The 18,651-nt window shown below is 41.4% G+C and overlaps 1 protein-coding gene across 1 annotated transcript in view; it reads right to left on the minus strand.

Annotated features, from left to right (window-relative positions):
- Wnt2 (Wnt oncogene analog 2) overlaps nucleotides 1-18,651 on the minus strand; it is a 200,482-nt gene that overhangs the window by 31,172 nt on the left and 150,659 nt on the right. Inside the window, exon 2 of the mRNA XM_080278989.1 lies at nucleotides 17,339-17,565. Coding sequence (XP_080135115.1) covers nucleotides 17,339-17,565 — 227 coding nt within the window. The remainder of the gene's footprint in view (nucleotides 1-17,338; nucleotides 17,566-18,651) is intronic.

Below are 18,651 nucleotides of genomic sequence, written 5' to 3' on the forward strand. Positions count from 1 at the left end.
TATGTCCTTCTTTATTATATCCTCTCACTTTCTGTATTACACTTTTTTTTCTCGCTCATGGTCATTCTCTCACCCTCCATACATTCTTTTTGTTTAGGGAGTGTCGACCCTCTCTCTTTCTATCTATCTATCTACCCATCTATTGCCAGACGCCCTAATTCCGTAAGGGGTGGCCACAAACAAATCGCTTCCATGTAGCTCTATCTCTTGCCATTTCACTGCCCTGCTCACAGTTCACCCCCCACCCCTTTCTCATATACCTCTCCACTCCATCCCTCCATCTCATCCTTGGCCTCCCACTCCCTCTCCCCCCCTCCATCTCACTCACACACTCTCCTCGTCAGTCTCTTACTCTTCATCCTCTCCATATGGCCAAACCACCTTAATCTGCTTCTCCTAACGCTTCCTATCACATCCACATCCACACCACAACACTCTTTCACTTCCTCATTTGTCAATCTGCCTCTCCATATGACTCCACATGCTCCTTTCAAATAATTCATTTCCACTGCTCTCATTCTTGACTTCTGTCCCTCCAGCAAGGTCCAAGCTTCACTTCCATACGTTAGAGTTGGTATCACAATAACGTCATGTAGTAGCTTTTTCACTTCCATGCTCACTTCCTTGTTTCTTATCACTGCTTTCAAGGAACCAGCATCCTTTCTTCCCTGCTGCACCCTTTCATGCACATCACCCTTAAAACTTCCATCCTTACTCATCACACTACCAAGGTACTTAAACGCATTCACATTCTCCATTTCCTCCTCATTCAGTCTCCCTGTACATTCACTGACTTCTCTTCTCTCGAAGACCATCACTTTACACTTCCCTACATTCAGCTTTAGAGTCCGTTTCTTACACATTCTCCCAAACTTCATCCACCAAGCCTTGCAGCTCTCCTTCGTCTTCACTTAACAACACAATATCATCTGCAAACAACAGTACAGGGAGTTTCCAAAAACTTCCCTCTCTCACTAAGACCACTCCAATATCCACTGCCCTTCCTTGTATCTCTGTCATAACGTCATCCATATACAGAATGAACAATCATGGTGACATGACACATCCTTGTTTCAATCCAACCTTCAGATATACAAATTCACTTAGTTCGCTATCCACACGCACTGCAGCCTTGGCACCCTCACGGCCTTCTACAACTTCCCATCTACTCCATATATTCTTAATACTTTCCACAATCCTTGTCTATCCACCCTGTCACATGCTTTCTCCAAATCCATGAAAGCCGCATACAACTTCTTTCCCTTTTCTAGAAACTTTTCCACTAAAGATTTAAGAATGAATATCTAATACACACAACCTCTTCCCTTCCTAAAACCTCCCTGTTCTTCTCCAACTAATTCCTCTGTTATTTCCCTAATTCTGTCAGTAAGTATCCTGGCGATATATTTTCCTTATTACACTGTGAAGGCAAATGCCCCTTTGATTACCACACCCTTCTTTTTCCCCTTTTCCTTTGTACAGGGGAATAATTATATCTGACTTCCAATCCTCCGGGACTCTACCTTCCTCCCAGGCCAATCTGCACATCTTCCACATCCATTCTATTACTATCTCTCCCCCATGCTTCAGCATTTCACCACACACTCCATCAATTCCTGGGGCTTTCCCCATTTTAACTTTTTTCATTGCTTCCACAACTTCCATCCTACTGATTTCTTCCTCTCTTTCTCATAGAATATATTATTTCTGCACGCTCTACCCGGATCTTTCTCTTGATATAGAAATTATACTGTGATTGATTCTTTCAGTCGGATGATCTATTCCATTTGGCTTCATATTCTTCCCACTGCATGATCCTCAGTATCATAGTCCTATCTAAATTAATCCGTTCAGTTGTTCATGTGTCCCTCCACGTCACTGTACAGGCGCTACTAAGATAACTGGTTTCAATAGACCTCAGTAAAGACTTCTGTCCCAGCAATATTTTCCACAGTCCACTACTGATCAACTTAGCAATCAACACTGTCTTATCATTCTTCCTGTAAATAGAATTTCTGTCACTGCAACTCTCCTTTCATACTACAGACGGACAGAAGAAATAAAATGCAGCAGTCGACACATAATCTCCTGTCTAACAGTTGAATAAGATTACGAACAAAAATCCGGGACAGTAAATATCTCCTCTCAAACAGGCACAGAAATTGTATGGGAAAGAACGAGAAGAAAACATAATCTACTATACCAGTGTCAAGAAGAGTACCACAATAGTTCTGTCCGTGGTGTTTCAGTGAAGGGGATGAATTTCATACCCAACCTATTCCCGACGTAAGGCTAATTAGCCCACAAAATTTCTGAAATTCTGCACAACGAGCACCCTCCAACATCACAAAGAAACTTGGTCCACTTATTCATTACTCAGGGTCCAAACGATTTCCTCACTATCACCCTACAGTAACAGAAACAGAAAATACTTTCTACCCGAAGAGTAATAATCAGGTACGACTCTTGCAGCCTGTTTCTTCAACACCGCCACATTCTGGCCACATCTAAGCTGAGCTCTCTATACCCAACAATGACAATCTTAGTAAGGCACTGGTTGGTCAGTATAATGAAATTACATATAATAATCTGCTCATTGACTGCTCTAATACAAACAAGAAACGGTGCTAAAGAACAGCAAACTCGTCACATGTCAAATTTGGAGTAAATCGAGTGAAAGTTGACGATTTATGCCTATTTGAAATTTTAGGCCCGACCCACCTGACATTTACCTCCCTACCGCTAACTGAAGGGTGACCCTCATGATGTAATGAGGCATGTTATAGGATGCAGATTTGAATGATGCACTTTCAGGTTTTGGTTTCATGTCGACATGACGATTTGAAAGGAGTTATGGCGAAAAAACGATTTTTAACTTTTTTTTTTTTTTTTTTACATATTTTGGGCCTACAGCCTGGGCCTTGGCCCAATTTGGCTCAAAATTTAATCGGGGGATCATGTCATAGACCATCATTCCCGTAATTTTAGTCAGAATCGCACCAGTAGTTTTCGCATAAAGTTGTTGACAGACGGACAGACAGACTGACAGACAGACAAACAAACAAACAAATAAACAGACAGATCGAGCGAAAACAATACCCGTCCCCGAGCCCCTCCGGGACCGGGACGGGTAAAACGTACTTCATATTCTTGCAAAGGGCTTATAAGTGCTCTGACCTGGTTGTTCATTACTTTTATAACCTTTAATTATTCTTTTCATCCATTTGTATCTATAGTAAGTATTTTCTCTTCTTGATATTAATTTTTCTTCATTCATCCTCCATTGAAGACTCTCTATCACCTCCATTTCTTGCCGTTAAGCTAGCGGCATCCTCCTAGAGGACTTTTTAACTGGGAGGTGATCCCCACAGTCAAAGTAATGTTCTACCATGTCTGTGCCTCCCAGGTCTAGGTCTCCGGTGGAAAAGACATCAGCAAACTTAACTAGCAGTTGCCTTAACTGCCACACTAGTGAGTCATCCAGGCACTGGCATCTACTTGAAAACAGGTCTCAGGTTCGAATCCCGGCTGGGGCAGGGAACAGTTTAAGGATTTGAATTTCTCAAAAAGTAGACTTTTCTGATCTACCGGATGACCCGCCGACATGTCATAAAAATACCCCCGCTAATACCAGTACACCAGTCCTGTATGAGACAGCCCTAGCATGTATTCATTATGGATGGTGGGTGTTAGCGCCGAAGTGGTGACATGTGGAGATGTGGGAAGACTATTGGGCCCCAAGAAGGACTACTGGGACTTGGGAATAGGCCCTTAAGCCTTTGCGCAGAGTTGGACACGTAAAAAAAAAAAAAAATGCTACCAGTACCACTTGTCGTTGAAGCACTGACTAAGCACTTGAACACAGCCACTCTCTTCATTTCTAAAAGATATTCCATAATCATTTACTTCATTCTTTGTTATGTCAGGATCATGGAGAGAAAATCATGGGACGATGAAAAGCAGGAGACTGGGATATGAGGCGGAAAGAGAGAATGAATGAATGAATGGAGCTGAACTTAAAAGGATACCTGGCAGACATCTCAGGTAAATTACTGGTCTGTCTCCTACGACTCAGTCTCAGATTAATTTGACTGGAATTAGCTGGAAATGAATATAAAAGTTATCTCAGCCATAAGAGGTTAGAAGTACTATACTCGTTTTATGTGAAACTGGCCAAGATTTTCCTTTCACGTCGCTCAGTGGCAGAAAAAAACAGTATTACAACTCTAAATAATTTCCGTAGCGCTTCTTCGTGACTGGCATTATATTTGATTGTTATTGTACTGTTACAGCTCAGCACTGAAGATGGAAAGATCGCGATTTTAGTCCGTTAAGGTAAAAAAAAGATAGTATCAACGCTCTCAGATCCCTGTAACTCACTCTACCCTGAATAAGACTGTCTCTCGTTAACTGGAATAACACACTAGTAAACATGGGACTATGAGAACAAAGTGAAGAGCGAAAAGAGTGGCAAGACGGAGAGAGAGAGAGAGAGAGAGAGAGAGAGAGAGAGAGAGAGAGAGAGAGAGAGAGAAAGAGAGAGGAAAACTGAGTGAAAAAGCATAACTTAAATTGTGGACAGAGTATAAATGGGGTCATGAGTGTGAGTTAGCTGCAGGACGAGGAATGAAAATAAAATGGAAGGAGACGGTGAAGAAGGCCCGAATTTAAAGGAAAGGTAAAGCTGATTTGTAGGAAGCCAATGAGGAGTAAAATTAATCAGACGAAAGAGAAATGAAGCGGACGGGAGGGAGGAAGGGAGATGGGACTGAAGATCAAAGAAAAAGCTTTCATAATAGATCTTTACAATACTTCATTAATTTTAACTTGGCGGAGACTTGCATTCCACGTACAGCTTATTTCAGCTGCTTAGTGGCAGAATCGGTATATATATATATATATATATATATATATATATATATATATATATATATATATATATATATATATATATATATATATATATATGAACGAATGTCCAGTTATCTGTCTGTCCTCCATGCAATTGAGAGGAATGTTTGTAAGAGAAGAACTCTCTAAACAGCTTTAACAGGGGTAACTTTTTACGGTGAATTCAGATGTGTGCATTTCAGTTGCTAAAGTGGGACCCCTGATGGCCGGAATTAGAGCTAATTATAGATAGTCAAGTCAGCATGGTTAAGACATTGTAGCCAACTGATTTATAAAAAAAAAAAAAACTTCTACAACGATATTATTATTAGCTACAAAGGGTCGGATAGGTGGACGGATTGGTTCGTTAAGTGTTTGGTGGTTATATGAGCTAAGCGTAGTAGTGGTTGTACTTATACGTCCAAGTTTATCTGACTGTGAACACAATGGACTGAAGGCTGAGGTCGCCCCTGTCCTGCAGTCTACCATTCTCCTTTCGGGGGATAAGGAGACGTTTGTATAACCAGACAGCTCCACCACCCAGGTATATTAGTACCACCACTTGAAGGCCTCCCTCTCCAGCGCCTTAAAGCTACAACTTTAAACAAACGATATTACACACAACTTAGGCTCAAGATGTTTTATAAATACAGCCCCAAAGGAGGTTCGTAAGGGTATCAGGGAAAGGGTAGTTATGAAGGAGAAGCAACCTTGGTGGACGTGAAAGGGGTATTTCTATTGTGGTCAAGATTATTGTCATGTCTACTTCCTAGTAACCGTAGATAATGGAGACTCTCGGCAGTTAAAGACATGATGAATTCCTTAACTGTCTTCTGTTTATGAGCAACTGCGAAATAAGACTGATTTTTTAACTCTCAGGCTATGGCTCACTCTCCGCTGAATAAAACCGTACGACGATATGTGGAATAGAAAAGTAGAATTGCCCAGAACATAAGAGGACCAGTACCGACAATATTAACTTTCAGGTTCCTGCTGTTCTTTTTCAGCTGAGTAATATCGTTTGACATCTGCTTAAACTGAGTAAGAGTTGTTCTGATCGTGAGAAGCTTAATAAAAAGTAAAATCCTTTTGATGAAACACATTTTTCCTTGAAATTTACATGTACCCTCTCCGGACTTGTTAAATATTGTTGTCGGTACGACGGTCAGTTTTGGTCATTGCAACAGCCATTATTCTCGTCTGTCCATCACGGGCTAGTTCAACAGCAGAGCGTTTGTACTAACTTGATGTATGTTAAAGCCAACAAATTGTCTTGCTCTCAGGGGAGTGGGGTTGGGTGCTGCGGGGTGAAATGGAAGGACAACGTTGATATCGGCTACTCCAATAAGGGCTGTCAGATGTGATCATGATCTGTCTTACTGGTAACAGCATATGTAAGACTAGAGGAAGCCGCATTATTAAGAAGTTCAAACATATCGGAAGTAATATACAAAACAAAGTCAAATACGATGAATTATTAAATGATTACCATGTAAATGCAGTTTACGGTTTTCTTTTTTGTTCAGCCTTTATTAGAAGGAAGGCCTTATAAATTCACAGCCTTTAATTCTTTAATTTTTACATAAAAAAAGCTCGTGCCAGATTAACCCTCTTTTAAGACCTCTCTCCCGAACTGCAATTACTGCTCTCAAGATGAGAGGGGAGGGAACCACGGTGGCTCTGTGGAAATGCATTTTCCTCCTGATCTACTTGTGCTCTGAGTCTAAGGGTCGAAACCCAAACGGCAAAGAACATTTGAAATGTCTGCTGGCAATATATCCTTTCATATACCTGGTTATATTCACATCTTGTCGGTGCATACCAGTGACACACACAGACGTAGATATTACTCGTAAAACACTTCTCTTTCATTCACTACATATGACTCTTCGCCATACATACATCGCCAACATGGCAACCGTTTATTTCTGGTTATCACTCTCCTTTCGAGAGGAAGGTGCTGTCCTGCAGTGGTTCTCGTGTGGATTATTTTAACTGCAGCTGATAAATGAAGGTTCCAAAAGAATTGCTGAGCGTCCGTATCATTATACACTGGACAGTGAATTCCAAGATCTGTATGCAGGACTTCTTAAATCTACTCACAGGTTAACTATTTTTCAGGTGCAGGCAACGCTGATATTATGTAATACGCTTTTCTTATAACTTTTCTCCAAGTGCTTATAATATTGTCCACAGACCTTCAATATAAGGCGTTCTAGATTCGCTGCTGGGGAAGCGTATTTCTGTTTTAAGCTTTTAAACTGTAGCACACAGAATTACGAAGGACTATTAATATACTCGTATACACACATAACACAATAATGGTAAGATTTGTCCTGTTATCCAATTAAGCAAAACATTCCTTTGAGTGATACAACTTAAAGATATCTCCGATGGGAAGTAATAGGAAAGAAAAAAATAAACAATGAAAATCTTATTCTTGGTTGAAGTATATTATCTACTTCCATGGCCGGCTAGGGTCCAGATCCATCTTTCAGTTCATGATGGAATACTCAGACTAGCATATCCTCGGTAGCAGCAAATAGCAAGTGTCTGCCACTCTAATACTTACCACTTACTTCGTTCATAAGGTGCAAATATGTTAGCAAACCTTTTAAATGTCTGTCTCTGCTCGTCCACCTCCTTTGCTTCTGCTCTGATTTGGAGTCGTATTTTTCACATTTTTTCGCTCTAATATTACGTTTGATATAATTGTGAAGTGTTTAGTAACTCTATGAGAAAAGATTAAAGTGCAAACAAGCAATAGTATGCACAACTCAAGCTACACAGCCCATGGTCCCCCCGCCGGAACATTACCTCCCTCACCACACTCAGGCCTCCCTACCCGCCACTCTGCCTTGTTTCTTCGTATTCTTCCCTAGGTATGATAAAAGACACCACGATCCTTTGAAACACACACACACACACACACACACACACACACACACACACACACACACACACACACAATGGGAGGGAGACATGAAGGGTCAGCACAAAAGACGTCCTCAGAAGCCATCTCATTACCAGGGTGAAGCCAACCGCATGTGTGTGTGTGTGTGTGTGTGTGTGTGTGTGTGTGTGTGTGTGTGTGTGTGTGTGTGTGTTTTAATGAGTGCCTTTGTGTATTTATGTGCATGCATGAACGTAGTCGTCCATACGTATCCGTGAGTGAGTAAATATAGGCGTTTTCACTAACATATTAACGAGTACATATACCTACCTAATCCTTGTCGCTCCACGTCACTCCAAAACACGCATACGAACCGACCGATGAAAAGGGACACGAACACGAAAGAAAGCGGAACCATTACGCAAGGGAGCTCAGTGGCAGGGTTGGGTTACAAGGAAGAGGGTTGGTAAAAGGACATCTGAGTAAAAATACAGGGATTACACTGATGCGCCGATCCTGGGTGGAAGAGTGGGGGGTCCATGGAGAAGGAGGAAGAGGAAGGGCTGAAAGGAAAGAGAGATAACGAGGGAAGATCAAAGGATGGATGAAAGGGGTGAAGAGAAGGGGGAGAAAGCAAAAGGAGGAAGAAAAGATGGGAGGGGTGAAGGGTGAACGGAGGAGAAGGGGGAGGGGAACAGAAAAGAGCTAAAAGAAGAAAGGGAAAAAAGAGATGAGATGAGAGAGGTAATAGATGAGGATGATAACACTGACGAAAGGAGAGAAAAGAGAGAGAGAAAGGAAGAGGGGATTGAAAGAAGAGAGGGGGAAAAGAAAATGGAGTAAAAGTGTGAGTAATGAAGTAGAAGGAAAGCAGAAAGGGGGAGGTGGAGGAAGAGAAATACAGAAAAGGAGTAAAAGAGATCAAAGGACAGAGGAAGGACTAATGGAGGAGAAGGAAGAGAGAGAGAGAGAGAGAGAGAGAGAGAGAGAGAGAGAGAGTGAAGGAAAGATAAGGAGGGTAAGTGAGATCGACTGGAGGAGAAGGAAGAAGAGAAAGGGAAGAGAGTGAAGAAGGGAGGAAGAAAGGTGAATATAGGACAGATGAATAACTGAAAGACGAGACAGAAGAATGAAGAGTAAAGAGTGTGAAACGAAGGGAGGGAGAAAGAAACGGAAGGGCAGAGAATAAAGGAGAGGGAGTGAAGGAGAGAAGGAGAAAGAAGGTGGGGCTAATGAGGTAGGAAGAAAGGAAAGGGAGTGAAACAGAGAGGAAAAAAGGAGGGTGGAGAGTGGGGAGCTTGCAAAGAGAACATGAGAGAAAAATGTGAAATTACACCTTGTTGCGACAAAGCTGGGGGAGAGGATGAATGGAGGGGGACAAAGGAAGGGGAGAGGAGGTAGGGGAAGGGAAAGAGGCTTGTAAAGAGCAAATGATGGCAAAAATACGAGGATTAACCCGCGATGTGACATTACAGGGGAGAAAAAGCGAATGGAAGGGGGAGAGTGAAGCGGAAGGGAGGGTAATGGTTGGCAGGAATTTTCAGGTTGGTAGTGCATACTGAAAACATACCGGAAAAATTTACAAGGGGAAGCTGGATAACGCGTGAACACTGAAGGAAGAACGAGAGAAGCTGAAAGAACGGGATGGGAGCTGCTACATGCTACGAACGAGTGTGGAACCTGCTCTGATGGTGCTAAACCAAGACTCATTCTAGGATGTAATTCATGGTTCCTAAGTGTTGAGAGAGAGAGAGAGAGAGAGAGAGAGAGAGAGAGAGAGAGAGAGAGAGAGAGAGAGAGAGAGAGAGAGAGAGAGAGAGAGAGAGGGAGGGAGGGAGGGAGAGAGAGAGAGAGAGAGAGAGAGAGAGAGAGAGAGAGAGAGAGAGAGAGAGAGAGAGAGAGAGAGAGAGAGAGAGAGAGAGAGAGAGAGAGAGAGCACAACTGATCCACTCTGCTGCTGATCTATGACAACACAGTTTCCACATACCGGCTCTCCCTTACTAAGCCTCTTGTTCAGATTTGTTACACCCTCTCGAAATGATTTGCCGCTGCATCGGTTTTAGGTCTGATGCTGTGAAAAAAGCTTGAGAAGTACAGTGTGAGGCTGAATAACTGGCTAATTAAGGGTCGTGCCATCCATGACCTGTGACTGAACATAAAGTATGATATTTCTGATGACTAGAAATTTATCCTACATTCGTTTTCATGTTTTTGTCAAAATGGTGTGTGTGTGTGTGTGTGTGTGTGTGTGTGTGTGTGTGTGTGTGTGTGTGTGTGTGTTGCAGGAAGGATGACGGATACCGACAAAAGTGAAACAGTACAGCCATACTTAACATTTAATGATTTATTCTATTTAATGTCAATATTATTCAAAGGCTGATTAGCAATCAGTAAAGATATGACTTCGAACACACACACACACACACACACACACACACACACACACACACACACACACACACGCACACACACACGACTAAGTGGGTAGCGCCACCACTTTAGCAAACCATGTTGCATCAATACAAGAGAAAAGGGTGAATGGAAGGGGAAGGGGAGAAGGATGTAGTAAAAAAGGTGTTTGAGAGGAATTAAGGAGGGGGAAGAGCAGATGGAAACGATCAACGAGAGGGGAGGAGGGGTCTGATAAGAGGGCGTGTGGACATAGATGCGAAAGATTAAGCCGTGTTGCAACTTTTTAAGGGACAGTAATGGATGGAGGAGTGAGGATGAAAGAAAAGCTGCAATGACGAGAGAAGTGGAGAAATGAACGAAGAGAGATAAAGAGGGTATGCGAGAAGGGACAAGAAGGAAAACATGCCAAAAAATACAAAGATGCATGGAAGAGAGAGAAGAAGTAAAATAAAGAAAGAAGAGAAACAAACTGACGGGAAATAAAGAGGGATATGCAAGAGTCGTAATTTATAGAATAGTATCTGGCTGGAAAGATGCGACAGGTGGAGTGCCACGGGGTTCATTGTTGGATCAGCACTGTTTTCAACACACGACAGTTATACTGACGAAGGCCTATGTTGTTAGTTACTGATGTTTGCTGATGACACAAATACTGATGGAAGAACGCATACATTTTCACAGATACAAGTTATTTAGAGAGGTCTTTATAAAATGCTTATGGGGACCTAAATATGAAGAATAAGTTTCATTATTAGTAAATGCAAAATGCGTACCAATGGAAGTTAAAAATACTAATGCCATCTATACCTTGAATACTATTCAACTTGGTAATGGAAACCTGGGAATGTTCAAAGCCATTATAACAAAAATAGTAAGTGAAAAAAGCGAATAGTGTACAGAGATTGTCAAGAAAGCCAATACATAAACTGAATTCATAGGCAGAACATCAAAATGTATAATCCTTAACTTCTAAACTTCTCAAGTACGTCCTAACCTGGAATACAGGATCCAGTTCTGTTCGCTTTATTACAAAATGAAAGGTATGGAACATCTCGAGAAAGGACAACAAACTGTGACAAAAATGATATTTAGACTGAGAAAAAAACCATACGAGAAACCTTTAGATGAGTTGAATCTGTTTACCTTAACTAAGCACAGACTAAGTGTGCTTTTGAAATAGTCACTAAAACATAAAAGGACATGATAATGTGGTAGCTGAAAAATACTCCACAGTAAATATTTTTTGTTTATACTAGAGATAGTGGTTATAAGACTGTTAGGGAATTTTTTCAAACACAGGAAAGGTAAAATGTTTCTTCCTCAGTAGGGTTTAAATCAACACTGTAAAATCACCTGCATCCAGTGCGTAGACCATGGTACAGTACTAACGTTTAAGAATTGCTGGATAAGCAATTGGGGTCTGATCTCAGTTACACACGAGTATATTCACTCCTGACTGTTTAAGCAAAACTAAGCATGGGAGATAAAAAGTCAAACGGCATCGTTATATATCTACTGCTGACTTTACGTTACTTTCCCTTATAGCTCACAGTAGTGTAGAAAATAAAATTTCCATTCAACCTTTCAGGTGAAATAAGCATGGCAGCTTTTTTTTTTTTTCTTTAATGCTGAATGCATGTCTTCACACTTCCTTCCGATTTCGGCAGAGACCAGTGGGTAGGAGGAGTTTCCTACTTTGCTCTCCTTACTTTTGACGGGTAGAATAAATACCTCCCTTACATTCTACCCAATAACAAACAGCCTAGGAAGGTCCTGTACCAATGTTGTTTGCTTTCCTCTGTACCAAACTGTGGGAAAAGACGAGGAGGACATGACATAAGTACGACCGATTACTCAGGCTGTAACTTTATTAGGTGACAGGGATGAATGGAGAAAGGAGGAAAAATGAAAAGACGGAGTGAAGAGCGAAGGGAAAGAAAAGAACGGGTATCAAGAGAGGTTTGAAGTAAGAAACAGCTTGGAGAACATGGCAAAAATAAGATCGATTACATGTCCAGAAGCGATCCAAGAAGAGAAGAGGAGAGATGCGTGTGTGGAGGGGGAGGGAGAGACTGAGAGGAGGAGAAGAACGAAGAAGAGAAGAATGAAGATATGGACAGTAGTGAAAGAAATATGAATGAATCCGAAGAAATATGGCCATGATAATACTCGTACATGTGAGAGGAAGAACGAGAAATCAGTAAAACATATAAAAGACGATATTCTGTGTTTTAAAAGGTATCCAGAATGAAATGTAAGAAAGGGAAGGGAGGAGGGGGAGAGAGCTTACCAGACAGAAAAGGAAAGATGGAGAAAAGAAGGGAAGAGAAGAAAGAAGGAGAGAGAAAGAAGAGACTAAGTAGTGTATTAACAGAACCATGACAAAAGAGAGAGAGAGAGAGAGAGAGAGAGAGAGAGAGAGAGAGTAGTAAGAACTGGAACAAGGAAAAATTTATACCTTCATTCCGAGAAAACATTCCTCAGCTAATAATAATAATAATAATAATAATAATAATGATAATGATGATGATGATGATAATAATAATAATAATAATAATAATAATAATAATAATAATAATAATGATAATGACGATGATGATGATGATAATAATAATAATAATAATAATAATAATAATAATAATAATAATAATTATAACAATAATCGTAAATCGTTTGTAGCAACCATAAACTATTCTATTATGATAACAGAGAAAATTAGAAAGAATATCCCTGAGTCAGAAACTCCTTCCTGAATTGGAGAAGCTTGAATGAGGAGAGTCGTAACAAAGAAATAATCGCTCTGAAGAAGTTAGAAAGGAAGTGAAATAACGAGAGCTGTGAAAACGGAAAAACAATGAAATAGCAACAGAAAACAACAGCTTAATTACGAGAAGTGAGAAAGATGAACACGAAGAAATGCACACAAAGAAAGAGGAAAGCAAGAGAAATTTGTTAAAAAATTACTTGACGTCAATGACCGAAAAAAAAAGAAAAATCCATGGTTAACTTGATCAGTGCAATATATTTTTTGTCTCTGTTGTTTCCATTTCTAGACCATGCAATTCAGTTTTTCGAAACGGAGGACTTATATATGGCCCCCATGACCTATTTTACGCCAGGGAACTCTCCTAAACTGCCCAAAACTATGTGTTAGCATCAAGTATAAACTGCAGATTGACACCACTGCACTGATGGGGACGTAAACCGAGATTGTTGTGAACAGATTTACACCAGTCGATGGAAACTCTACATATTCAAAGGATATTGCACAGTAGTTTCGGTCCTATTTTGATCCTCCTCATTTATGCATCTTTCTCTTTTCCTCCTTTCCTCAAAACAGTATATACACATATGTTACCCTCCGTTCATACCGGGAAAGGGTCCAGGCCGGCCGGAAACTACTTCACCTTCTAATTTTTTTTTTAATATGTTGGCATAATTCTTTCATTTGGAAGAATTCACGGCACAGTGAAGTGAAAATGCAGAGCGAGAGAAGGTATTATGCTTTACTCGCTGAGAGAGAGAGAGAGAGAGAGAGAGAGAGAGAGAGAGAGAGAGAGAGAGAGAGAGAGAGAGAGAGGAGCAGGTAACTCAAAAAATGTTTACTCAGTCTAAACCAAACTTGATGGAAGAGTTGACAGCCAGCCGAGTAGTGAACCTGTTATTTTTGGGCTTGATAGGTCGAACGTCGATGTCACAAGGATAAGTAAAATTGTGAGCCAGCATGGTCAACTCTAACAGTTTTCATCCACTGTAAACCAAACTTCGTGGGAGGATTTTGGGTATGGCAGAACGAAAGGGTTTGATTTTGATAACAATTACCAGTAGTCTAAGGTCAAGTCAAACTCCGATCCGTATAAGTGTGAAAAAAATTATATAAGTGTGAAAAAAATTAACGTAATTCTGATTTAATTAGGACTAAACTTGGTGAATGGATGGGCTCTACCAAAGGGTTAACCTGGGTATTTTGAGAACAACAGGTAAAACGTCACGGTCACATGGCAAGGTCAGTTTAAGCAGTTCTTATCCGAATTAGGCCAAGTGTTGTGGAAGTGTTCAGGATAAGCCAAGAATAAAATGAATCGATTTTTAGAACAGTCATACGAGTACAAACATCGTGGTCGCAGGGAAAGGTCAAATGACAAGGTAAAAGGACAAGGTCAACTTGTACTTTTTATCAGATTTCGATTTAACTTGGTGGAACGGTTAAGGTTCAGGTAAGAATGATATCGTTCTATTTTGAAGGCAATCGGTCGAAGATAAAGGCATACAGGTTTCTCTCTTCAGTTGAGTGGCACTGGTATTGCACTGGTTGAACCCTCTTCTTATCATGAATATTTTGCTCCAGGAGAAACGTTAATTTTTGTTCTTTTCATCCTAGCCTTCCCTACTTTCACTTCGCCATGAACATCTTTACATCCTCCATTCCTTTACTTTATATTTTATCTTCATTTCAATTCTCTTCTTAATCAAGCCTCTTCTTCCCCTCTACATCTTTCCCTGCTCCTCTCTGTCCCCCCCTTGTTCTCCCTGGTATGCCCTTCTCGTCATTATCCTCCCATTCTTCTTCCTCTTCTCCCTTTCTCTTCCGAATCCTCCCTTCCTCTCCCTGTTCTACTTTCTCCCTCTCTTTCCTCCCCTTCCCTCCCCGTACCTCTCTTCCCCATATCCTCCCCTCTAATCTTTCTTCATATTCTACCCTTCCCTTCCCTGTCCTACCCAGTTTCATTCTTTCCTATCCCGTTCTTCCTTTCTTAATGTTTCCCCAGCCCTCCCTGCTGTGTCATTCTCTCCCTCTCCCCCACTCTCTCTGTCTCTGTCTCTGTCTCTCTCTCTCTCTCTCTCTCTCTCTTCCATCGCCTACTTTGTCCTTCTCTCAACGCACCCTGCCACCCCTGCCCCCAGACCATCCCGTGCTATACACTGTCCTCAGCACCTTTAAGTGACCACTGGACCCTGAAATCTTCACTCAATATCACTTTTTGCATCATGAGACTGGAAGAGGGTGAGAGGAGGAGGTAGGTACTGGCTGGGAGGCGGGGACGGGAGGAGAGGGGGTACGGGTGAAGGCGGAGAGGAGATAAGTGAAGGGGGAAGTGCAGAAGAAAATGAAAGCTGTTGGGTTGGGGGAAGGGAGAAGGAGGAAGTAGAAAGGAGAGTGGAAGGGGAAAGACGAGCACAGTGAAATAAAATATAAATCTATTCACTCACTATTCAAACCTTCCAAATTCTCGGCTTTGTCTGACAGGTTAAATATTACCGGTACACGAAACCACTTTATATTATGTTTTTCCTTCGACACCTGGGAGGTTGAACAATTCCATACTAATTATGATATGCAGTCCTAGTCATATACTGTACATATCCAAACGTCCTTTGTCTATACAGCTCAGTCTTTCGTAACTTCTGAGTCAGCACCTTGTTTACTTATATATTTACTGCCACTGTCAATCTTTTTTATTGTGTAACCCTTACTAACATAATCTTTTTACTGTTCTAGCCAAACCCATTCTCTGTTACCATACCATCTAAGAACATGTGTTTTCACCCTATGATTAATAGATTTCCAGACTCATCAACATAAAGAGTATGTTTTAGACCAAATTCATTTCATTCTAGTCTTTATTCCTTACCATGAGGCTTTAGAGCAGACCCACTTTGGGTGTTCCTGCATGATGATGATTTGGCTCCCATGGCGTGTACATTAATGAACGATGGAACAAAGCCTTTTTAATTTTTTGTGCAAGACTCTGGGCATAGAATTAACAGTCTGTTCCGTGAGGCCCGGCAGCCCTCCTATGTACTCCCATGCACTTCCACATGTCACCACTTCGTCGCCAATACCCACTATCCATAATGAATACATGCCAGGGCTCTCTCAAGCAGGACTGGTGTACTGGTGCTAGTGGGCATGTGTTACTAAAGGTAGGTGGGTCTTTGGTAGATAAGTAAAGCCCACTTCATCGAAATTTAAATCTTTCAAACTGTTCCCTCCCTCAGCCGGGAACCCCCGTCTACCAACTCGGCCACTGCTTCCTGTAATGTAACCTGAAGTCCGTTTACTCTTCCATTCACATTAATCTAACATACACTTTCCCATTATAGGGAGCTGATTATTATTCCCATAATTCCCACACTCATCTCGTGTCATCACTCCCCCTGTAGAACTGCACAGTTTACATCTTTCTTCCAATCATCTGACACCCCTTTTCTGTCGCTGTATAATACAATAATTTCAACATCTATTCAACTACCACATCCTATGTCCCACACATCCCAACCTCTCCAGTGGCCTTTTCCAGCTTCAGTTACCTGTCGGCATTCCTTACGTCTAAATGCAATCTCTTTTTTTATTTTACCCATGGCATTCATGCTGACGTATGCATGGCTATTCTCTCATTATTAACATTCTATAACATGCGAAATAATATTCCAGAAATATTCTTCCCATCTCCATCTACATCATTTCATTCTTGTCTTTTAATTTCTTTCCATCCACTGTTTTTCTATCATGCCCTTTGCTTTGATCAGCTCCTTATCAGAATAAATAAATAAATAAATAAATAAATAAATAAATCTATATCTATCTATCTATCTATATACATTACTTTTATTTGCCAATATCCCATCGTCCGGAATACTGCTTTCTTTCACTGCGGTTGGTGTCTTAAAATCCCCACTTGCTCTCCCCCCCCCTCTCGCGCACACACACACACACACACACACACACACAACTGATCATCACATCGACTCATTGATCAATATTCATAGCTCTCTGCTTTGCGTTCAGTGCCTACTACTGCCGCCATTACAGCCCAATCATCTTATACTCCCCTTCCGCGGTGCTGCAGAGGGACGCCTTCACGTTCTGGCACCGATATAACCAGGTGGCTCAACTGCCTAGCTACACACATGTCCCTCAGCTACTCCTTCGTCTTCCGAAAGGAGGATGGTAAATTTCAAGGGGACAAATTTAGCCAGCAGTTCATGAGGTTCACATATGAGGTGAGCCTAGCGTTACTATTACAACAACAACAACAACAACGACAACTACAACTACTACTACTACTACTACACACACACACACACACACACACACACACACACACACACACACACACACACACACACACACACACTCACCTACTAACACGACGTGACTGAGTGGCGGGGCTAGTGTGGGCAGTGTGCAGTTCCATCGGTGCCTTGAGAACAGTCGCTGGCACTCCGTCATCCCCAGCCTGGCGCCCTCACTCACCGCCACCATCGCGTCCGGCGCTCGCGAACACAGGCGGCGCTGGCGAGGCGTGAACCCAGGCACTCGCGAACACAGCAGCCGCGCACCCAGACCCACAGCGGGAGTGACGGCCCTATAGGGAGGTAAAAGGAGAATGGTTAGATTTCTTCTTGTCGACTGCACAAGAGCTTTTGACATTCTCAGGCTCCGATACTCATCCTCAGCTGAATATAATCGTCAAACTGTGGCTGGAATAGACTACAAGACCCATCCTGACCAAGATAATGTAACGGCAGACAGTCAGATTTTGCTGAGTCTTATTCTCTCCTTGCATGATGACTCGCAACACTCACATTTGCAGCCAAGCCTCTTCTGTACTGTTGGATAAACTGGGACAAGATGGAAACAAATCGTGTTTAAGAGACTACAGAGGCAGAGGTACTGTACTCACAAGTGTAAAACTGAATCAGTGGTAATAAGTACACTAATTATGGCGCCTCAGACAGTATTTCATGTTTTCCTGACCACAGTAATGAATGTTGCGGATTTTTGGTAGTGGTGGTAGCTGTGATTTTAGGCTGACACAACTGGTAATAGTAATTGCTACGATAGCTTAATATATATCTAAGAAATGAAGTTGCAGAGACTGGCAAAAGAGATACAAAAATGTCTGATTATCCAGATACACCAGTCTAATATCACACCAACTGCTGTCCTGTCTCTAAGAAATGCTATTACATTGACTGATATAATGACGCAGTTAGCTCCTTCGACTCTGTGATATCATTTATATTCCATTGTTAAAGCTTGTAAACTATTTTATTTAGTTAAAAGTGAAGGTCTAGTATGGAAGGGGTTAACCGAGGTTGAATCTAATGCCTTCCGTTCGAGAATTTTATTTTAGGTCGAGTAAAATTTCCTTTAATGGCAAGAGTAAGCCGAATAGGACGACCTGAGACCTTGGTCTGAAGGAATGAACGGTAACAAATATATTCTTTCCTACAATGAACCGGGAAACCCTTTCGCTGCAGGTGGTGAATTAGAGTATTTTATTCATGATGACAACTGACAATTTTGCTTAGCTGAGAGAAATCCTAACAATCAAAATCTTGACAAACTACCATGAATAATCTTTTCTCTAATGTTGTTAATCTAGAAAAACTATTATATACAAGTTACCACCAGACGATTCTGAATGGCAAACGGATATTCTTGCAGT

The sequence above is a fragment of the Coenobita brevimanus genome, chromosome 76, assembly GCF_032717465.1.
Source record: "Coenobita brevimanus isolate Jiangsu-jjx chromosome 76, ASM3271746v2, whole genome shotgun sequence".
In the NCBI taxonomy this organism is placed as follows: domain Eukaryota; kingdom Metazoa; phylum Arthropoda; class Malacostraca; order Decapoda; family Coenobitidae; genus Coenobita; species Coenobita brevimanus.